General features: G+C 38.7%; 1 protein-coding gene across 2 annotated transcripts in view; it reads right to left on the bottom strand.

The window, feature by feature from the left end:
- LOC113094240 (astrotactin-2-like) overlaps positions 1-23,729 on the bottom strand; it is a 500,635-nt gene that overhangs the window by 172,776 nt on the left and 304,130 nt on the right. For both annotated transcript variants that reach the window (XM_026259926.1, XM_026259927.1), the window contains exons 8-10: positions 11,352-11,436; positions 10,626-10,700; positions 1,735-1,872 (exon numbers count right to left, since the gene is read on the bottom strand). In XM_026259926.1, the coding sequence (XP_026115711.1) occupies positions 1,735-1,872; positions 10,626-10,700; positions 11,352-11,436 (298 nt within the window). The remainder of the gene's footprint in view (positions 1-1,734; positions 1,873-10,625; positions 10,701-11,351; positions 11,437-23,729) is intronic.

Consider the following 23,729-nt stretch of genomic DNA (forward strand, 5'->3'; position numbering starts at 1 on the left):
ACTGAGAAAAAAAAAATGTATAGAAACAATTTTCACTTAGAAATTGCTAGTAAACTTCACAAATAATTACAAAGAATCAGCAAGTACCCAGCTAAAAAGGAGTGTTCTCAGAACTTTAGCTAATGGTCTGGCAAAGTTTTCTCAACGATATTAACAAACATTCTTCCAGGAGTAATAACATACTGTATTTGTTCAGACTGATCACTTCATGCCAACAGATCACATATAGACATTCTACTATAAGTATAGTTGCAACTGCATGTCATCTGGCAGTCATTAGATTATTTGTAAACTGTTAGGTTAGGGTTAGTAGGGTTATGCACTTGTAAAGGTACTTATCACAGTAGCGGCTCCTGACCGATTCTGAGTCGTAGTACTAATATATGAAAAACATTTAGTAAACTTTATATTATAATCTCTGAACACACGCAGACAACATTTTGGCAGGGATGTCCTTAAGTTATCCTGTGGGTGGCGCCCTAATGTTGAATAAAATGCTGTATAATAATTGCCTTTAGATATAGTATTTATCGCCTCCAAATGTTGATTTAGAATGTTACAAGTTGTGGAGCAATAAGCGTGAGGAAAGATGATCATATGTCTATTCTCAGAATAATAATAAAACAAACACAATATAACCATAAAGCTATAAAGGCTATTCATGAGAGCAAATTTAAACTAAAGGATTTATACTTTGTTAATTTGATCAACTACTCTAAAAAAAAAAAAAAAAAAAAAAAAAAAAAACAGACATTCCAACTAGCTACTGACCTGTTGCAGACACATAGCTGAAGCGGATTCATATCGTCTTGGTGGACCGAGGTTCATGTAATGTAACATGGAAATAAAATTGTGGGGCGCTGTTGAGCTCGGGAGGTCTCAGACACCGTCTGTCACGCTTAGTATCATGTATACATGCCTGCTAAAGCCATGTGTGGGATTTTAATGTATACTGCTTACTTTACGACTTAAAACGACTACGCATCAAACATATGAAAAATATTTGTTGCAGAATGCTGAACACATTTACACATTTTTGTTTCAGTTTATATTGAGGTCTATGTTGTGGATTAATATTTTGGCAGGTTACTTATAATTATAATTATATATATATATATATATATATATATATATATATATATATATATATATATATATATATATATATATATATATATATATATATATATATATATTATATTATATTATATTAAACATCATTCATGAAAATTTTATTTCTGAAAAGTTTTAGTTGAATGTCCATGTATTTTTTTGTTTTTCTAAATGTTACTCAGAACATTTAGAGAAAGAAATAACATTCAAAGGTCATAATCCCATAATGTTTGCATAATTACCAAAAAGTGGGTTTAACCCTAACCCGTTACAAAAAAAAAATAAAATCAAAAAAAAAAAAAAAATTTTACTTACTAACTTATACCTTTAATGTACTCGTGCACCTTCAGGGTTGAATAATGTACAAGCAAATTACTGGACCAGTAAAATTTTTCCTGAGGGTAGAACAACAACAACAACAACAACAACATGTCAATGACATGTAATTAAATATCTCTATTAAACCTGATCATATAAAAAAAGATCCAGAACAGCCTTAATAAATTACATTCAACCCATCATTTACAGCAGGAACACAGACATCTTCTGATGTCCATTCTCAGTTGAGAATGTGCTGAAACACACAGGGGGGCTTGTAGAGCTGAGCTGTGATTAACTCACCGCACTTCTCCAGGGTCTTCTGTAACCAACACATCAGTCTTACAGCTGGCTATAGGGTTGATTGACAGCTCCACTGGAGGAACCACAAAGCTCTTGCTGACTGGCAGCCATAGGCCTTGACCCAGACTGTAGGATGACCTGCAGCGTGAGGGACATGAACACAAGAGCGTACTGTGTCAGTTGAATTTCAATGACCGTTTGTAACCTCCTGGAATAAGGACAGCTGTTTATTAAAAGAAAGCCACACTGACTGAGAGAGAAGATCTGTTCTTCACAACATGCACAAATAAAGACCTTCAAACTAGACAGAAGTTCTGTGCTAATGACATACACAAATAAAAATAATAACTAAATAATAAAAATATTGAATGTTAACGAATGAATAAAATAAAATAAAAATGTCATGAAAAACAATATTTTGAACCTTATAGGTGGACTTCAGGGGGAAAAGAAATGAGTGTCTAAGTTTACAGTATTTGTATCTCGGTTTTAGCATATAATCTCTTTGTAATCCAGATTAATTGACATGATTGCACCACCTACTGTATAATCTTAATGGAAAATTAATCTAATTAATATATCATTTTTTTTCTCATTATTTACTCATTTCAATTTTGTATATATATATATATATATATATATATATATATATATATAAACAACATACATGGATGGATAAATATTGTGTAAAGAGAATGCAGACTAATATAATATTTTTTTCAGTGACTGAAGATTTGTCAGAGCAGAGAAAGAGAACAAAAAAACAAAGCAGAGATGCTTGAAATTTAATAAGATACCAATCTGAGAGTTGAAACAGTCAAGAAATTAAGTTGCTACTGTTAAGCAGACAATGTGGGCTATTTGCTGTTTTCAGTCCTGGTGTGCCGTAAAAGACATGGCTATTCCCAGCAGGCACACGATGCCATTAGATGTTGATATTTGGTTGACAGCCCAAAATTTAATGTCAATTCAATGTCTATTGTCAATGTTAATTTAATTCCAATACCGATATCAGCTGATGTTGATATTTGTTGTCAACGTTAAATTGGCGTAAAATATTGACGTCAACCCAATTTTCATTCTCAAGCAAAACGCAACATCTGTCTGACGTCATATCCAATGTCAACCTGACGTTATATTGACGTTCTGCGCCTGCTGGGTCTATTTTTAATCAATAACCAAAACTGACATAAGCCAGGCTCTCCATCAGTTTTATGCCACCATGAAAAATGGGAAAGGTGAACCCTACAGTCTCAGCCACCATGTTGCCTACGTGCAGAGCTTAACTGGCACATCACTGATCCACCAAACCTTTGTCCCTTTTAAAGATCCCTTAAAGCATGGTTTCCAATGTGCCCTTATTTCTGAGTCTGGGCTTGTCACTTTGTTACAATCACAACTGTTTCTAAGGAACTACATATTTTGGCAGAAGAGTAATATATTTATTATTATCATTATTTATTTATTTATTTATTTATTTATTTTATTTTTTAATGAAACCTTGCTATGTACTTTATATATAAAAACTGTTTTATAAAAGCAATAAGCACCATGAAGCCATTGTTTACAATTAATGTATTACAGTATTGTGCCTAACAACCCTCCTTAGCTGTTATAAATTCACTGTAAACTACAGCTTTCTGTGGCTTGTTGCTTTATTTCCCTTCGATTGGCACATATGTGACATGCATATTAACTATGGCTGACTAATTCGTAATTAGTTTAATAGCATCATGATTACTTTATCAAGGTAACCAAAGAGCTAAAATAATTGAGCTAATATAATATTAATTTAGCCAAGGAATCCATATTCTGGGAATTAAAATTGTATGATAACATGCACACATATCATATATCATACCGATCTGACACAAGGGCTCCACCGCCATAAAGCCCATGTCTGAGTCTGGCCAGCCGTTGACCTTGGATATAGACAAGCACATCTGAATTACTCTGGATCAATGCATACTTCCACTCATAAATAAGACAGCGACAGCCCAGGCCTTGCTTCGGCCCATCAATTGACACTTCAGAGGGCATCGATTGCTTTCCTCAGTCCACTATCAGTCAACTGCTGCCAGCTGAACTAAATGGCTTGAGTTGTCAGGTGGTTAAGAGTGATGACAGCTTGGGTGAGTAAGGAGAGAGTGAATGGGATGATATAAATTTCATTTATTTTCGCCTTCACGTTTAGATCCAAAGAAAAATAAAATCGCTTCATGCTAGTAGTCTGAAAACAAGCAAAATAATGGAACATATCTTCACGTTTAATTTACGAGATACAGAATTGAATAGGGAAAATCAAAGTGAGAAATTGTCATTACATCAGGTAATTGTCCAATGTAAAATAAACACATTTGTTTTAGATGAAATTTCTGCGACTACTGATATATGTGTGGACTGCACAACAAAATCCTATATCATGGTGTGAGTAATTTTGTATCACAGTAACAGTATATGCAAAAAAATCAATGTGGCGGAGGTGTGGTTTAGCGAAGTCTGCAACGGGAGAGCGAGTGAAGAGACGAGTGGCGATAAGTGGTTCAGGTGAGAAACAAGTAACACCTGGATCTCGTTTCAGTGATTGGCGTGGGGAACCCGCATTTAAGGAGCGCGACAGCCGGCGAAAGGAAGAGAGACGGGGACTCGTGAGCGCATGAAGCTGGAGAGCGGTCGAGCCAGACAGACGCAGTATTCGTGGCCAAAGTGCTATTAGAGAGTGCGCGCACCTGCCGCGCTTGTTTATTTGTTTGTTTTTGTTTTTTGAATAAAGCCTCTCACGAGCCCCGTACGCCGACTCTGGTCTCCTTCCTCTACCCTGATCGAACCATCATTACACTGGTGCCGAATCCCGGGAGGAAGGAGAGCGTTCGCCATGCAGACTCCGTCAGCTACATCAGCCTCGCCATTTGCGGACATCATATCATCGCTCGCGGGCCTGCACCAAGAACACCACCAGGCCCTGCTGGACCTGCGGGCCGACCAAGACCACCGGTTCCAGGCGATGATGCGAGCTGGTCCGGAGCTTGCTGGACCGGGAGGGTCGGATGGGGACGGCCTCCCCCAGCGCCCCGCCCCCTCACATGCCGCTCACCAAGATGGGACCCGCTGACGACCCGGAGGCTTTCCTCGACTTGTTCGAGCGGACGGCGGAGGCATGTGGGTGGCCGGTGGACAGCTGGCCCGTACGGGTGATCCCTCTGCTGTCGGGGGAGAGCCAGAAGGCGGCCCAACAACTACCCGTCCCGAACCTCCTGGTCTACGCCGACCTCAGACGAGCCATCCTCCAGAGGGCGGGCCGACCCTTTGTGTTGGCGCAGCAGCTCCGGGACTCGTGCCGCAAATGGCTGTTGGCCGGGGACGGCGACGCCGAATCCATCATCAACGCGGTGGTACTGGAGCAGTTCATCTCCCGCCTTCCAAAGAAGACCGCCCAGTGGGTCCAGTGCCACCGCCCGGCGTCACTGGATCTGGCCATCCAACTGGCGGAGGATCAGCTGGCGGCGTGCTCCGGGGTCGGCGAGCCCCTCCCTGCTGTCTCTCTCTCTCTCTCTGTTTCCCACTCCCCCCCCGACTCCGAAATCTCTCCCTCTCCCTAGGTCCCTTTGGGTGGGGCCACCGAGGGCTGCGCCCCGCTGGAGGGTGGCGATGGAGCCTGCAGCCGGGGCCCGAGGTCCCGCACGAGGGATGGCCGCTCCCCAGCGACGGGGGAGTGAAGACAATCCGGCTGCTTCCCCACGTCAATCCCCTGAGCCACTTCCCGCCACTAGGGCAGCGGGGAGACCCGGGCCAGCCTGCTGGCGTTGCGGGGATCCGGGCCACTTTGTGGACAGGTGCCCGATGATGGAGGTGGGGACACTGGTCCGGATCCCGGACGACCCGCAGGCTGCCCCCGATCAAGCCGGGCTGTACCAAATACCCGTGAGTATTAAGGGGGGTACCTATCAGGCTCTGGTGGATTCAGGTTGTAACCAGACCTCCATCCATCAAAGCCTGATACAATCCGGGGCATTGGATACGGGCCGCATGGTTAAGGTGAGGTGTGTGCACGGGGATATAAGGGAATATCCATTAAAAGCCATAGGCATTAAATTTCGGGGCTATAAGCATAGTGTGGAGGTGGCCGTTAGTCCGCGCCTCCGGCATCCATTAATTTTGGGGACGAATTGGCCAGCGTTTCAGCATTTACTAGGGTGTTTGACAGCGGGTGCTGTCGGGGGAAAGAACCGGCCGGGGGGGCGGGGTGAGCGCTCAGGTGGGAGAATCTGTCCCGGGACCTAGCGGGGCGGTCTCAGGGGAACCGAGCAGCATGGTGAGGCTAAACCTTGCCGGCCGCGATGACTTTCCCCTGGAACAATCCCAGGATGAGACGCTGAAGCATGCCTTCGAGCAGGTCCGCTCGATCGATGGGCGGGTCCTCCACCCTGAGCGTCCGCTATCCCACCCGTATTTTGCCGTTATTAAAGACAGGTTGTATCGAGTGACCCACGACGCTCAGACAAATGAAGATACAACCCAACTGTTAGTACCGCGGAGCCGTCGGGAAATGCTTTTCCAGACAGCGCATTGTAATCCTATGGCAGGGCACATAGGAGTAGCAGCAACACTAAATCGTCTAACGACCCGATTCTTTTGGCCGGGCATTCACGAGAACGTGCGCAGGTGGTGCGCGTGTTGTCGGGAATGTCAGCTGGTAAACCCACCGGCCGTTCCAAAAGCGCCTTTGCGCCCTATTCCTCTAGTGCAGGTCCCCTTCGAGCGAATTGGTATGGACCTGATCGGGCCGTTAGAGTGATCCACACGGGGACACCGTTTTGCGTTAGTCTTAGTGGATTACGCGACACGGTATCCGGAAGCAGTAGTGCTCCGCAACATCTCAGCCAAAAGTGTGGCGGATGCCTTGTTTCGTTTAATCTCCCGCGTGGGAATCCCAAAAGAGTTTCTCACGGACCAGGGCACCGCGTTTATGTCGCGCATGTTAAACGAATTGTACGGATTATTGGGCATTAAAGCGGTGCGTACCAGCGTCTATCACCCACAAACGGACGGTCTGGTCGAACGGTTTAATCGCACATTAAAAACCATGATCCGGAAATTCGTACATGAAGACAGAAAAAATTGGGACCGTTGGCTAGAACCCCTCTTATTTGCTGTGCGCGAAGTCCCCCAAGCCTCCACGGGGTTTCCCCCCTTCGAGCTTCTCTATGGACGTCAGCCCAGGGGGGTGCTAGACGTCCTGAGAGAAACTTGAGAGGACGGACACTCGGATAGCAAAAATGAAATTCAATATGTCCTGGACCTGCGCGCAAAACTCCATACACTGGGGCGGCTCTCTATGGAGAATTTGCTTCAGGCCCAGAGCAGACAAAGCCAGCTATATAACCGGGGAACTAAGCTGAGAGAATTTGGACCGGGAGATTAAGTGCTCGTTTTATTGCCAACCTCTAGCTCCAAATTGTTAGCCAAGTGGCAAGGACCATTTGAGGTCACACGGCGGATAGGAGATCTCAATTATGAGGTAGTACGGACAGATAGAGGCGACTCACGGCAAATCTACCACCTCAACCTCCTTAAAAAATGGAGCGGGGAGGAGTCAGTGTTGCTAGCAACGGTATTAAGTGGGGAGGAGGATCTCGGGCCAGAGGCGATTATTAAAGCAAAACCCCTCGCACTGGCTCTAGGAGGGGACCACCTCTCGCCCTCGCAGCTCACTGACATCGCGCAGTTGCAGGTAGAATTTGCAGACGTGTTTTCGCCCCTACCCGGCCGTACGGACCTGATTCAGCACCACATTGAGACAGAGCCGGGTGTCGTAATTCGCAGCCGGCCATATAGATTGCCTGAACACAAAAAAAAGGTAGTTCAGACCGAATTAGAGGCTATGTTGGGGATGGGAGTAATCGAGGAGTCACACAGCGATTGGGCGAGCCCGATAGTTTTGGTGCCCAAAACGGACGGCTCGGTACGGTTCTGTGTAGACTATCGCAGGGTGAATGCAATTTCCAAATTTGATGCTTATCCAATGCCGCGGATTGACGAGTTGCTCGATCGGTTAGGCACGGCTCGTTTTTATTCGACATTGGACTTAACCAAAGGTTATTGGCAGATCCCCTTATCTCCCATATCCAAAGAAAAGACCGCCTTCACCACGCCGTTTGGATTACACCAATTTGTTACGCTTCCGTTCGGGGCCCCGGCTACATTTCAGCGCCTCATGGATCGAGTGCTGCGGCCCCATGCTGCATATGCCGCCGCCTACCTGGATGATATTATCATCTATAGTGGGGACTGGTGGCGGCATATGGAGCATGTGAGGGCGGTCCTCAGGGCGCTGAGACGGGCGGGGCTAACGGGCAATCCGAAGAAGTGCGCAGTTGGGCGGGTGGAGGTAAAGTATCTGGGCTTCCACTTGGGCCACAGGCAGGTGCGTCCCCAAATTGATAAGACGGCAGCAATTGCAACCTGTCCCAGGCCCAAGACCAAAAAGGAGGTGAGGCAGTTCTTGGGGCTGGCGGGATATTACAGGAGGTTTATTCCTCATTATTCGGACCTCACCAGCCCGTTGACTGACCTCACTAAAAAGGAGGTACCAGATACGGTCCAGTGGACGGAGCCGTGCCAACGGGCCTTTACCCGAGTTAAAGCGGCCCTGTGTGGCGGGCCCCTCCTGCATTCTCCTAACTTTGCTCTCCCTTTTTTTTTGCAGACCGACGCGTCGGACAGGGGGCTGGGCGCGGTCCTGTCCCAGGAGGTGGGGGGGGAAGACCGCCCGGTGCTGTACATTAGTCGGAAGCTCTCCAAGAGAGAGACTAAGTACAGCACCATAGAGAAGGAGTGTTTGGCCATCAGGTGGGCGGTTCTCACCCTTCGTTACTACCTCCTGGGACGGGAGTTCACCCTCTGCTCGGACCACGCGCCCCTCCAGTGGCTCCACCGCATAAAGGATACCAACGCGCGAATCACCCGTTGGTATCTAGCTTTACAGCCATTTAAGTTCAAGGTGATTTACAGGCCGGGGGCGCAGATGGCTGTGGCCGATTTCCTCTCCAGAAATGGGGGGGGGTGGGGGGTGGGGGGGGATTAGGGCTGCAGGCCGGATGGCTCCCCGGCCTGAGTCGGGCGGTGGGGGTATGTGGCGGAGGCGTGGTTTAGCGAAGTCTGCAACGGGAGAGCGAGTGAAGAGACGAGCGGCGATAAGTGGTTCAGGTGAGAAACAAGTAACACCTGGATCTCGTTTCAGTGATTGGCGTGGGGAACCCGCATTTAAGGACCGCGACAGCCGGCGAAAGGAAGAGAGACGGGGACTCGTGAGCGCATGAAGCTGGAGAGCGGTCGAGCCAGACAGACGCAGTATTCGTGGCCAAAGTGCTGTTAGAGAGTGCGCGCACCTGCCGCGCTTGTTTATTTGTTTGTTTTTGTTTTTTGAATAAAGCCTCTCACGAGCCCCGTACGCCGACTCTGGTTTCCTTCCTCTACCCTGATCGAACCATCATTACAATCAAGTAAATGATGGTTTATATAGCAAATAAATATGTCACTTGCTCGTTTGGATAAGTGTAACTGCTCAGCAACAATAAACAACTAAATTCTGCTTTAACACACAAGTTCTGTCTCGTCTTTACATGTTTGGTACATGTCTCACTTTTATGTGTAAATAATTTAAAGAGTGTAAAAAAAGAAATATGTGACTGTCTTTTTCATGCATACATTTCACTACAGTCTCCATCAAGTGAACACTAGAGGCACTAAAGAGTAAACACTAGAGAGTACAACACCAACTACATTTGTCTCCCTGCTTGTCAAGTTTATTTGCAAAGGCTAGAACCAGTATTGTCAGAGCTTGAGCTCTTGAAGCTCCGCCCTCTTCCCCCGGAGCATCAGCTCATTTGCATTTAAAGGGGAAGACAAAAATGATGCGTTTTGGCTCATACCCTGAAAGTGGCAATTTTAACAAGCTATACAAAATTATCTAAAGTGTTTTGAGTTAAATCTTCACATACACACTCTGGGGACAACACAGACTTATTTAGCATCTTGTGAAAAGGGGCATAATAGGTTACCTTTAATGCATTTATATGTTTGCCTCACATAACAAGCTTGACATCTATGGGTTTCTTGCATAGTAAACTTGCTCAGAAGTGCACTCGGTACAACATTGCACTTGTGATGTGAAGCCTGGGTCTGATAAAATAGATCAAGGACAGAAGCTAAAAGCTAATTAAAACAGCATTGGCTTCTTCAGCTAATGTGTTGCCATCAACCAATGTAATAAAATGTCGCAACAATCACATACAAATGTAAAAAATAAAATAAAAATAAAAATAATAATAATACATTATTTAGCACTTGGATGTACTTGTAATGCACATGCCTATGTAAATGTTCTTGCTTATAATGCCTCTTATGGATGTGTCATCTGAAAAGTGCAGCGAAATGTACCTGCATTTTATGTTTTTGAGAAATGCAGTCACATATTTCCAACGAGTCTGGTTAAAAAAAAAGCAACATGCAACTTTCAGACTGCAGTCAGGCAGAAACATAGAGAGATTCAAAGTGACACGCTACAGTTTGTGACCTGTCCTTGTTCCTTTTCTATCTCCACTCTTTTCTTGAGAACATGAAAAATAAATATATGGACACACTAAACACTCACAGTGGCCCTAGATGCTGCTTTAAAATGGAAAGAGGTCCAGGGCTCCGGTAGATCACCCTCCTCTTTCAGGTGGAAGATGCCTAGGGCAACTCCTACCAGGAAACTCACAGCGCTCCCCTGCAAGCAGTTTGTGAAGTCCTGTTTTCAGTATGCCTGGACTGGGACACCCCTGGGACTGTTGTGATTAGCATGGGACCTTATTTTAGAGGAAAGACCGGTGGGGAGATCTGCTTCTTACCTGAAAATCTTCTCTGGAGCCTGTTCCCCTGTGACAAGGTCGTAACCTCTTTCCAAGTTTGAGTATGGCCACGGACTGTGGGACAAACACACAAAAAGGCTTTGTGAGTATAAATGCTTCAGGATAATGATAAACTTCTGGTGTGCTGGAGCTAAACTCTGCAGGAAGGTGGCCCAAAGTGGCAAAAAAAAGTATATTACTATGCTAGGATGTTCCGGTGTTTCAGGGGTGTTGCTAGGTGGTTGCTAAAGAGAACTGAGTGGTCATTAGGTGCAGTACTAACCACTAAGATTCTATGGTGTTGCTATCCATTTGCCAGTGCTGGGTAGATTACTTGTAATTCAAAATTACATAACATAATTTACCTAATGTTACCAGACTACTCTTTGATTACTTTTAGATTACTTTAGACCTAACTTGTTTAAATTTCCTGGAGGTGTGACAGCTGTTATGTCAAGTGTAACAATGTCCCAGGTTCATTTTAAGTCTCTGACTGGAGTCGATGGGCTGCTGTGATTTTTTTTTTTTTGGACCAGCTGTTTGCATGAGTGAGTTCATTAACATGCACCACATGAGTAAGGAAGAGTAGTTACTACACTTGGCATGAGGTGAGGTGATGAATCGCATCTCTCACTCTCCACCCCCACCGCCACCCCCACCCCCCATTCTAGCTTTTAGTTTGGCCTATTTGTGAGGCATTGACAGAGTGCAGCGTGCAGCACTCACCCTTCATTGCGGCCCCAATCAGTGCGGACACAGAGATGGTTATGCTCGGGGTCAGGGGCATAACCTTCCAGACAGCTGCATTCGCCTGCAGAGAGCAAAACACAGTGACAGATTATGTTCATTTATCCCTCTGGCAAATCAACCGCATGTCCATGTGTCACCCAGTGCTATTGCACACACTTCGATTTGCTCCAGACAAAAGGTTTTCAAAGTACAGTTTGTCCTATATGCAGTCAAGTGAATTGGGAAGAGTGACATGTGAGAGCTGGTTCTGTCTCCAACACCTTCACAATCAGATGGACACATATACATATTCACTTATCTTGAAAGGTATCACAGAGCTACTCAGCTCTCAGCAGGTGATGCTAGGAGTCAATGATGCAAGTATGATATGCCTCCTCAGGGACAGAGGGTTTGTTGGGTGAATCTCACAGAAATATGTCCATGTCTTATTTCAAATCAACATCAAAAGTCTGTTTCATGGGGGAATATTCATATTGTAAATATATCATTATATAGGGAAAATAATGTTGAATTGTGTCACGTATGGTGTAAAAAGTCATAGAGGCATAAGCAATGAAAACTGTTATGAAAACTTGCTATCATTTTTTACTAATTTCTATATTTATGCCTATATTGTTTAGTGGAATCAAGCTTCCATATTAGACTTTAAATGATGAAAGAATTGTCAGTTAATTTATAGTTGTATAATATATTGTGTACATTTCTGCATTCATCTATTTCAGAAATTAACATGATGTCTATAAACAAATAACTTAAAACAAGGGTGCAAATTGATTTCAACAATAAGAAAAATAATGAGCAAGCCTTCATGTTCCTTTAATATAAAAAAAAAAAGAAAAAAAAAAAACTTAATTATTTGTTTCTGTCACTAAAGTGGCCCATGTAACAAATAGTGCAGTACAATTTTCATTGTTTCCCATTCTGCTTTATTCATGCATATTGAAATCAGGATATTTTCTGAAGTTTCCTAGAGTTTGCCAGCTCATGATTCATAAAACAAACAAAACAAAAATATAAAAGTGACATAGGAAATAAAAAATAAATAAAAACATACTCTTACTAACATACTCTTCAAATTAAAATAAAGGGCACATCTGAAAAGCAAGAGAAATCAGATACAGCAGTACTTTACTTGAATATGAAGGGAAATTTCAAAACCAGCTCTGGCTGGAGGGGAAACGAAACAATAAGAAAAGTCATTTTACAAACCGCACACGCAGACATTCATATTTCATGAGCTTGAGTGGTGAATATTAGAAATATTATGCACCCATCTGTACTCCTACTATGATAATGATATTCATCCCATTTAAAGGCTCCAATTTCACGGCTTATTCTTATGAAAACAAGCACATTTAGGCACAGCTATTACACTGGAACAAACAGAGAAAATGAGATAGAAGGTGGACAGGGAAACAGTTGCCGACCACAGCTAACATACATTAATGACCGATAGTAGCAATCTATTGCAATTCAATGCAAAGCTGTATGGAATACCTAAATCAATCGTGGAATTTGGTCAGACATTTCTGAATAATTACTACTAATAATACTACCAATAGAAAATTCCCTTTTGGGTTACATTTGAAAATCTTAACTTACACTTCAATACTCTGAAAATGCAAAATAGTTCTTATTACACATGTATTAAAAAGAGACAGAAGGAAAGACATATACGAGTTGCCTAATAGTGCCATTTAACAAAAAGGAATGAAAAATAAATTAAAAGGACAGAAATACAAATAGATGGCAATTAGAGTGAAACTGCACACTCAGACATAACAGAACCAAATAGTTTAATAGCTAAGTGCTTACTAATATTTTTTTTTGTTAGCGCATCAGAATATGACAGATACCTGTACCATCAAATCAGTATGGAAGCAGCCCTTCTGTTAGACAAAGCAGAAAATGAGCCTTTCCATCTGTAAAAATGCAGGTTCAAATGTATTAAAATGCGTGTGCAGCTGTAAGTGCTAGTCCTCCAGACTATGTGCCAATTATTCTGATTTAGAGGTTTCAATCAAATGGCTCTCAATGATGATTTGAGCTATAGTGCAGGTAGATTGCCTATAAATGGTCGCCCTTCGAAGTCCTGTAAGGTTATATCTGAAGTAAGTTTGTGTATGCTACTTGGAGAAGTCTTTGAATTCTTTTTGAACAAAGTTGCAAAGTGTTTTAAGAGACTCTACTTGAAGGACTCGTGTTCAACAGAAACTTTAGAATAACATTTTTTTTTTTTTGCTGCATTTTCGATCAAATAAAAGCAGCCTTGGTGAGCCGAAGGGACTTCTTTCAAAAACAGTACAAAATGGCCAACTCAAAACCTTTGAAATGTAGGCCAATATCTATACAACAAAAGTAAAATATTCTTCAAGATATCCTCTTGTTACTATTAGTTGTATTAGTAGTATTTATTCTGGGAAATATTATACACCATTTAACAAGCTGTTATGTGAGAAAATAAAAATTAAATCCTCTACAAAATATAATTACAGATTCCTTATTTAATATTTATAGATATAATTTTACATTTTCAATATGAGGAAACATTACAGCCACCAAGATTAACTCATGGTGAAAAGTGTTGATTATAGTAATAGTAATAATGCTGATTATTGATTATATACAGAACTACTCTCATTGCAGTGCTGCACTTTAGCTGGACACAATCATGTCTACTGACACACGATGATCACAGTCATTTCTGCAATCTCACAAATATTTTTATGTAACTAACACAATGCAAACAGAATGTAAAAAAATAAATAAAAATAAAATAAATTGTGATAGATTATTGTAGGAGTTTTAGTGAAAATGCTTCAGTGATTTCTAAGATAATTATATTTGCTCATATACTCTATATAAAATAACCACAATATAGAGAAAATATGGATTTCAGGCTACTCCCGGTAACAATGTGAAGTTGATGTCTAGCATGAAGTTTAGTCACTGGCTTGAATCACTAATGCATTAAAAGCATTAAACCACATCTGTACATGATCTCTTACATATTACACCAATCACAGCTCATGAAATGCAGTTACAGGTTTTTTTTTATAATTTTTTTCTCAAGATTAGTTTCTCAAGTTTTTGTGCATCAAAAGAGCATTTCATTAGCTAACAGCAGTATCACTCTTGTAATTTTTTGACACAAATGAGTTGTTCAGAAAATGCCTCCATGATTGCATATAACAATAAAGCCTAATGAGCATTTTAAGATTTCAAATCTTTATTTTTCAGAAGTGTATAAATTGATAATTCATAGTTTAAACCGGGGAGTTAGTTCTGAACATTCTAAAATGTTCAGTTGTAGTTTATCTATTTATTTATTTTTTTATTTTTTTATTGCAGAGTAATATGTGTAAATATCAAGAATATTTTGATTCTCCATTTTATGACCACTTTAAATGATGATGAAAAAAAAAATAAACCAGGAAGAGTCTGTGAACTCGTGAACTCTTGTGATTAATATGCTTTCATTAGAAAGTTTCTTATGAAAGGCTACATGGGTAATTTTCTGATTTCAAGGTTCAAGACGTGGGCATTGAGAAAGAGATATTGTTGTTCAGATGAATATTTCCCCGTGTTACAAAATTCCGAGGGAAGCAATTCCGCCTATAGACCTTGAGAAGATTTATCACGTTACACTCCCACAGAGACATATGGACAAAAGTAGTGAGAGAGAGAAAAGAGAGCTGATAAACTCTGAACACTATGAAATGACAGAGCCATTTTGTCCTCTATTAGTTGTGTAGGAGAGAAACAGAGAGAGAGGGTACAAACAAGGAATATTTATAACAGATGAATACAAGAGAGGCTTGGCTAGCTTTTATTAAGTCATGAGTAAAGCATAAATTTCTGAATTTCTGAAAGAGGAGAACAAGGCAGAGAATCGGAGCTGATAACCTTGTGGTTTAATAAAAAGCTGGTTGTGGGCTGAGACTGTGCTGGCATCGGGCCGGATGGCTGAATGCTCTCTGATAGAAAGAGGCTTCTATCAGCCAATTCTCACTCGATACGGAGAGGAGCATCTGATAATACTCAGCCTGGCTGCGGTCACGGCAAGATCTGCGAGGTACATGAGCACAGAGGCGCTTAGAGCATTTAAAGACACATCTTCTCTTTCTTTTAATTCTGTGATGAATTACTCATCCACAAAGCAATTAAACATGTATGCTGTGATGTTTAATAAGAACTAAGTTTTATGACAACTGTTTGTTTGTCAGTTTGGAGTGTGTTTGTCCAGCCCTAGCAAACATTTTATATGGAAATGTCAAAATTAGCAGCTTTAAACTTGTGAGGGTGCGAAAAGTCCTTGGTTTAGATCCCGAACGAGCCCCCGATTTTGATGATCCTAACAACTGGGGGCTCGTCTGGGAAGCCATTACCTTCCTTAATTTTAATTTATTTTTATTTTTTATTTTATGGAGACTGTGTTCATTTTAAGCATTCTGTAATAAAAAAAGGAAGTGGACAACATTTATTTGAAACCGATATCTTTTGTGACAATATAAATGTCTTTACTAAAGAAAGTTTAAGTTCCAGTTTCTATTCTTCACATCATTCACAAGTATCAGCTGTTCTTGTTTATTTGTCCTGCAATGTTACTCTCCACTGCACCAATTCATGCTGTGGTTTTTTCTCTCCATTATTTACTAGATTGTGGCATCAATTTGATTGTCCAACAGTCCGTGTCTTATCTACCTCTCAAACATTTGACATCCATTGGCTAGCTTTCTGCAGGATCACAGCAGCAGGAAATTAATTCACGTAGATCCGGCTTCCTGTTTATGACAGCTCATTAGTGCTCACTGCTTTCTCTCACTCTGGCCCTTGTATGCCTGACAACCTGGAAGTGTCTTGTACTGATCTGCAGCAATAAACAAAGATAGCTTGCATGTGAGGGACATCAAAGCTGTGTTTATTGTGCTTCATGTGAGATAAGACCATTTAAACAAAATCATGTGCACCAAAGGTCAAATTAAAACAAAATATCAGATATTGCTATCAGCTACAGATCACGAGGTGAGGTCACAGAGCTTTAATTTTGATTAATTATCAGCCAATAACTTTTTTTTTTTTTTTTTTTTTTTTTTACATTTTATGTGACAGATGTTTTAGTGTGAAAGTGTACTGTAATCTTTAACCACAATCCCAATATACCTGTAGACAACATTTATAAATAGAAAAATACTGATGAATCATGTCCAAACAAATGTTCTACATGAGTGATTATTATTATTATTATTATTATTATTATTATTATTATTATTATTATTATTATTATTATTATTGTTATTGTTATTATTATTATTATTATTATTATTATTTTCAAGCAGTCAGTTGAAAATAACTGTTTTATACTCTAACATTTTAAAATATTATTAATTCTTTTGATGCAGTATTGAATTTTCAGCCAAATTACTCCAGTCCTTAGTGTCACATGATCCTTCAGAAATCATTATAATATGCTGATTTGCTGTTTACAAAACATTTATTATCAATGTTGAAAACAGTTGTGCTGATTCATGTTTTTCTTTTTTTTTTTTTTTTTTTTTTTTTTTTTTTTTTGAAAATTTTGTTTACTTATTATTATTATTATTATTTTATTATTATTTTTGTCTTCTTCTTTGGGATTCATTATTGAATAGAAAGACTTTAATTTGGTATTTTATAATATAATGCAGATAAATGTTTAACTGTGGCATAAGTATTTTACTGGTGGTGCCTGAAATGTTTGAAAAAACAAACAAACAACAAACAAAAAACAAAAACAAAAAAAAACCTCAGGTTTAATGCTTTTGATGCATTTTGGGAGTCTTTTAAAGGACCCTCCAGATTCCACGGCTTAGTACTTACACCATACGTATGGAAAGATAAAAGATGCCATTGAAATACAGACAGTATAACATTAATACTACACATTTTCTTTTGCCTTTAATAAGCATCATATGCTGTGCACAAAAGTGCATTCTGTAAAATACACTCAGAGAATCTGAGTACATTCATTGCCTCAAATTAATTATTTGCTCTCTCACAATGTTAATAGGATGATTCCATTGTGACAATATTTAAATATTGTGGTTAGATCAGCAACATGGTTATTACACAAAAATGCATTGCAAGTTGTTTCAACAATCAATTCATGACTGAAATCTAGGTATGGGAAACTACTCTTGCAAACTAAAGGGATATAAAGGTGTACCAAAAAATCATAATAATCATAATAAAAAAAAAATAAAAAAATAACAATACATAAAAAAGAATACATCATCAGTCCCCATGATTTAGAAGGAAACATTCACAGACATAAGTAACAGCACAGATCAGAGTAAGAGTTTAGTATTCAGCATTGGGGGATGTAAAGAGTTTATTTATCTCACACTGATAAGTATTTTTTTTTTTTCCAACCACAAAATAAACACTACTTGTATACAATTGATGTACTTAACAGTCAATGTCTGTATAGTCAATATTGGACAGTTATATAGCTATTACTGGCTGACATTTTTTTTGTAATGTTTAATTGCAGTCATTATTGGAATAATAGTGGAAATGGTCACCAAGTTCTGGTTTCTTGGTAAATAAATCTCAATAGACTTACTTGAATTAATACCTTATAAATATTGCAGAATATTAACATAATTTTATCAAAATATTATTTTATACATAATCAAACTCTGCATTATGGGACACACAACATTGTGGTTGTCCTATTGTGGGACAAACAGTTTTGTTTGAAGGTCACCATTACTGTGATTATTGTTCCCATTGGCTGAGAATTTAGAGCTGATTAGTCTGCATATATTATTTATTTTAGATAGTATATTTGTGTGTGTTTGAACAGCACACATAAGCTGTTGCATTTATTAACTACTACAATAATATCACAATCCCTGCCCTTTTTATGGCTATTAAAATACTTTAGGCATTACTTATATCTTATTTAGCATAATACTGTAATATGAACTGTAGATTCGGAGACATGAAAATATTAACTTTTTTATAGCTATGCTCTGAGAGAAGATTGATTGCAGTATGGCTAATAGTGGCTTAATGATTATGCATTACGCTGATGTTTTTTTTTTTTTTTCTTTCTGAACTCTTCTGACAAAATAACAAAACTATAGTCTGTGTTGATTTCACAGGAACAGTAATCAGAACATAGTACAACACAGTATGTAACTGTAAGAATTTTTTTATTTTTTATTATTATATATATATTTTTACCGCATACTTTTTAGTGTATTTACCACTTACACCAGCTTCTTTTCTTCTACTACTACTGTCTGTCCTTGTAGTGTGGTGTATCTGCTGTCTTCATGCACACAAAGTTAGAGTGAAATGGCAAAAAAAAATATTATAATTGTACAGTAAATGAACCCATTGCAATTAAATATTCTGCTATCACATTGTACATTGAGAAACTTCAAAAGAAGTTGAAGCTGTGAACCAGAGACAGTTCCATTCATCAACTCACCTCTCGTGTCTCTTTATTCTGCTCTTGTTCTGATTAAACATGATTTCTGCAAGCGTGGAGTCTAGTGTAAATGGCTGAGTGAGCAGATGAAATAGAGATTCTTAGATGACTAAACTAGTACAAGATGAAGAGAGTAATGCATCAGCTCTTGACCGAGTATTCAGCTGATGCTAAGCTCAAAATTGCTCCCTTTACGGAACCAAAAAGATTAGAATTCTCTCTCAGCTACATATCAATATCTCTAGAGCTCCAGTGTCATCCTCAATACTTAAATTTGGGTGGTGGGTTGGGTGGGGGGTTATCATCTGGATTCAGGCAAATTACTGATTCCACACCATCACACCACAAATGCTGAATAGACTTTTGATTGCTCTCCGAACCACTGACTCTAGCGGCCTTTTTGAGGAGTCTCTTTTTTTTTTTTTTTGGACATAATATACACTATAACATTAAGCTGTATTTGTTTAAACAATTGTGTGAATATACTGTATCTGTAGCTTTAACTATATGACTGATATTTGCGTTTAATAATTGGGTCCACAAGGTGGCAGTGCTGAAGAAATGGAAGAAAAAAACACCAATATAGGGTGCTTCTCAAAACTTAAATTCATGTTTAAATTAAACTTAAATTCATGCTCAGTCCTCCAGCCTGTGACCTGGAAACCGATCGAACTTAGCCATCTTGAAGGGCATCTCAGTTCTCTAATTGCTCCATGGGAAGGCAAGGAACAAGAAATGAGGAAGCTTCCTAAGTAGTCATGTACGAGAATATATGGTTTAACCTTCACTCGCATCCTAAGGGGGTGGAGCTAAGATGCAAGAAAAGGAAACGATACACAAATAGGAAATGGGTATTTCCCAAGTACCCAAGGTTTAAACAGACCTGCCACTCTAGTTTAAAAGAGCATTAAGCAATTTTTATTGACCTTAACTCCTGGGGAGAAATAGTGCAGACAGTGAACAAAGTCAACATAACTTTATAGTTTACATTTTATCATGATGCATTTCCCTGGAAATCAAACAAATGCTCTTTTAGGCATCATGGAACAAAGAGAGCTGCCCTTAAATTCAACCTCCTTGAGTCCTAACAGCTACAGTAAAACACTGCCTAAGAGATTTAACCAACTTTAACAAAGACTGGTAAAAAATGATCTAACAAGTCAAGGGTTTGGATGAATTTGAACATACTGTCAAATTAAATGTATTGCTCTGATCAATATTTGACAAATTCAGCAGTTACTCTTGGACTACATACTGAGGTTCTCAAAAAAAAAAGGTCTTGTGCTAATGTTCTAGCAAGTCTGTTTGATCAGTTACCAAAGAGGCATGTTAAAATCATCCAGGAAAATAAAACCACCTTATTAAAGTGATAAAATGTTGTGTTGCAAAAATGAGAAAACCCTGCTGAAAATTACAAAATAAAACTACTTATTTTTTCTTCCTTGTGCAAAAGAAAGGCAACAAGTGACCACAGTAAAAGAGGAGTCATTTTTTGACAGTTAAGAGTATTACACAACCCTTTTTTTTTTTTTTTTTTTTGACAACAATAGAACCACTTGGCAGAGAATCATCAAGAGATTTGTTTCTTTGCACAGAAGAGGACAGTTGTACAAGAGGAATGCCAAACCATTATTTTAAGGGTGAAATTACAGCAATAAATTGACTTGAAATATTCAGGCCTTCACGTTAAGCTTTAATTTCAAGTGATTTTTTGCTAGAAAAAAAAAAAAAAAAAAAAACCGGAACATTTTAAAGTCGGCAAAAGCGTAGAGAAGTGACATGCAAGGTTGTTTTCCACAGCTTAACTACCTATACTGTAGACAAAGCACAATAAACTAATGTATCCTTCTCCAAAACTCATATTTGCAAAATATAGATTTCTGCCAATGTATACTGTACTCAAACTTTTTCAATTTAACAGCATCTAAAATGCTATGGCATTGAGAGGCGAAGAGTGAGAAGAAGTGCTTTGTTCCCATAGTGAAGTTCTGTGGTAATATATAGGGAATTATAGGGAATTGTGAGTGCTGAAGGCATAAGGGATTTGAGCTTTATCAGTGCTTATGATTCTATCTATTTTGCATGAATAAATATGTTAGATGGAAACATCAAGATGCACACTGATTATTATTATTATTATTATTATTATTATTATTATTATTATTATTATTATTATTATTATTATTATTATTATTATTATTTTAAATCCAGTTAACCAAACTACAATGGAAAAACAATTTCCAAATTGCTTAAAAATGTCAAGTGACTTTGCCTCAACAGATGGAGCAACAGGCTATCCTGGTTACCGCAACTTTAATTTTTATTACTGATACTTTGCACCAGTTGCCCGAGAAGTGACAATGTGTTTTATTCTCGTGAACATATGGGATAGAAACAGTGTTCAAATGTTTTATGCCATATTCTTATTCTGCAAATAAATAAATAACTGCTCCGGGTGTGTGTTTATGTTCACTGATGTGTGTGTGCACTTTGGATGGGTTAAATACAGAGCGTGAATTCTGAGTATCGGTCACCATACTTGGCTGTATGTCATATAACTTTCACCTTGTCACTTTACTTTAGGTTAAATTTCAACTTTGGATAGAAACAAGGTTAATTATTTCAAGAATTTACACACCAGTGCATGATTTAATGCAAGAGCCTCAACCAGATGAAGTTGGGTGGAGGGGCTGGCAGTTTTGTCTGCTCTTATGTACCCAGCAGTGTCAAATCAAACTTAAACCCCTGGTACAATCAGTGATAAGAAGGGTCAGAGAAGTACACTTCAAATTATGGAGGACATATTAATTACTAGAATTTCACAGGTTTGATTAATTTAATCAGGTTCATTCAGTTCAAGTTCAATGTGTTGAGTTCACTCATTTATCCAACCCTTTTGTTTAAATAAAATTGGCCAATTTATTATTTTATGGATATTAACGACACATTTTCTGTGTTCTGTGTTTTTATTAAGCATATGTTTAATAAATGTATATATTTACATGAACTGTACAAGTGATCGTTAAGAAAATAAATAAATAAATAAATACATAAATAAATAAATAAATAAATAAATAAATAAATAAATAAATAAATAAATAAATAAATCTGGAAAAAGGTATGGAAAAGTAACAGGAAAAAAAGTGTCATAAAATGTCATGAAATAAAATGTCATAATGTCATAAAATGTCATATATATACGTTTTTTTTTTTCCACATTTAGTTATGTTGTTGCTTTATATAAACAGCTTAAAATGTATTTATTTTTACATCAATTTATTCTCTGTACTCTGTAATGACAAAGCAAAACATAAAAAAAAATCTCACTATATAAATTAAGGAGGAAAAAAAGGTCTCACTGTTAACTACTTTTTATCTTATTAGCTTATTCACTGTTTATTAGTTATAAACACAAAATCATAGCCACATAAACTTAACCATCATGCTAATTATTAATAAGCAGCAATTTAATTTATTGAGTGTATTGAGGCAAAAATAATAATGATAATAATATTAATTAATAAATTAATTAGAGAGAATTGGCACTCTCCAAACAACAATAAACTTTTGTCCTTTGTTTGTGACTATCTGTGTCTTTTGATTACATAGTATTCCAATTTTACCTAGATAATAGCATTATAACACCTTTTCTTTTCTGTCTTTCAAATGCTCTTTTCCTCACCTAACACATTACCCTCCACACACACTGTCGCTTAGCATACATGCAGCACTTTTTCAGATTGCCGTTTCCTCTTGGTTTCCAGATTCACCTTCACATTTATGAATCTAATCTTCAGTGTTTATTGAAGTGGCTTCATGTATCACCATCGACCATGCATTAGTGATCTCATCCGACATTATGCGCTAAAGGCAGAAGGGACGTAATCCAATACAGGTTCTTTCTCATATAAAGTAACATTTTCCTCTTCTTTAAGGCCAGTTAAAAGAGAATAAGAAGAGGTAGTGCATCTAAATGTCAGGTCACACAACACTGGCTTCCAGTTTGGAGCTTTTGTGGAGGAGCTCTATTACTCACTGTGTTTAAAAATAAATGCAGACCTATATGATTAAGTGGAACTATATTCAAAGATATTTATAAGGCCAAACAATAAAAGAAGTATTCCGGGTTAAGCAACAAAGACATCATCTGCTCCATGCTGCTTATTACCAAAGAAAATTTATTTCAGTAATTGAGGAAATTATTTTCAGCGAATGTAAACAAATGGGAAACATGTTTACAGGAAATAACACACAATGGATGAGTGGTATGCACAGACACTTAATACAAGTTGTTTTCAACTGCTATTATTTAAAAAAAAAAAAAAAAAAAAATGTCACTGTGATTTTCTATGTGGAAAAGGAGTGTGCTTAAACGTATCAAAAGCATACTTGTAGTGTATTTCAAAACTTGTTTCAAAACTTATGTTTTAGAATAAATTATATAAGTAAATTTAAGTAATTTTTAAATAAATGTACACTTATAAATTTACACCATAATGCATTTTCATGTATTCATGTACTTTTTTATTTTTTCCCTCCATACTTTAAAAGTCAATGGCTACCATAATCTTTCTGATTTCATTAAAATTTTTGAGTGGGTTACCTTTTAAGAATAACTATTTTAAAGCATGTTGTCTATTCATCCATCATTAAGCCGAAATGTAATGTCTGTAACTTTCACCCTGTGCATCAGTCTAAAGAGGACCATGTGTTTCTGGGTCCTGACCATATTGCAGAAGAGCTACAAAGACAGATTCTAGACAATAACTGTAAATGTCAAGCATGATGCTCATAAGCCCCGGGTTTGAGACATCACAGCGGGCTTGTGTTATTCCCCTGATCCCCAGGCATTGGCATGCTTATCACACTGACGC

This window comes from Carassius auratus, unplaced genomic scaffold (genome assembly GCF_003368295.1).
Source record: "Carassius auratus strain Wakin unplaced genomic scaffold, ASM336829v1 scaf_tig00215316, whole genome shotgun sequence".
NCBI lineage: Eukaryota > Metazoa > Chordata > Actinopteri > Cypriniformes > Cyprinidae > Carassius > Carassius auratus.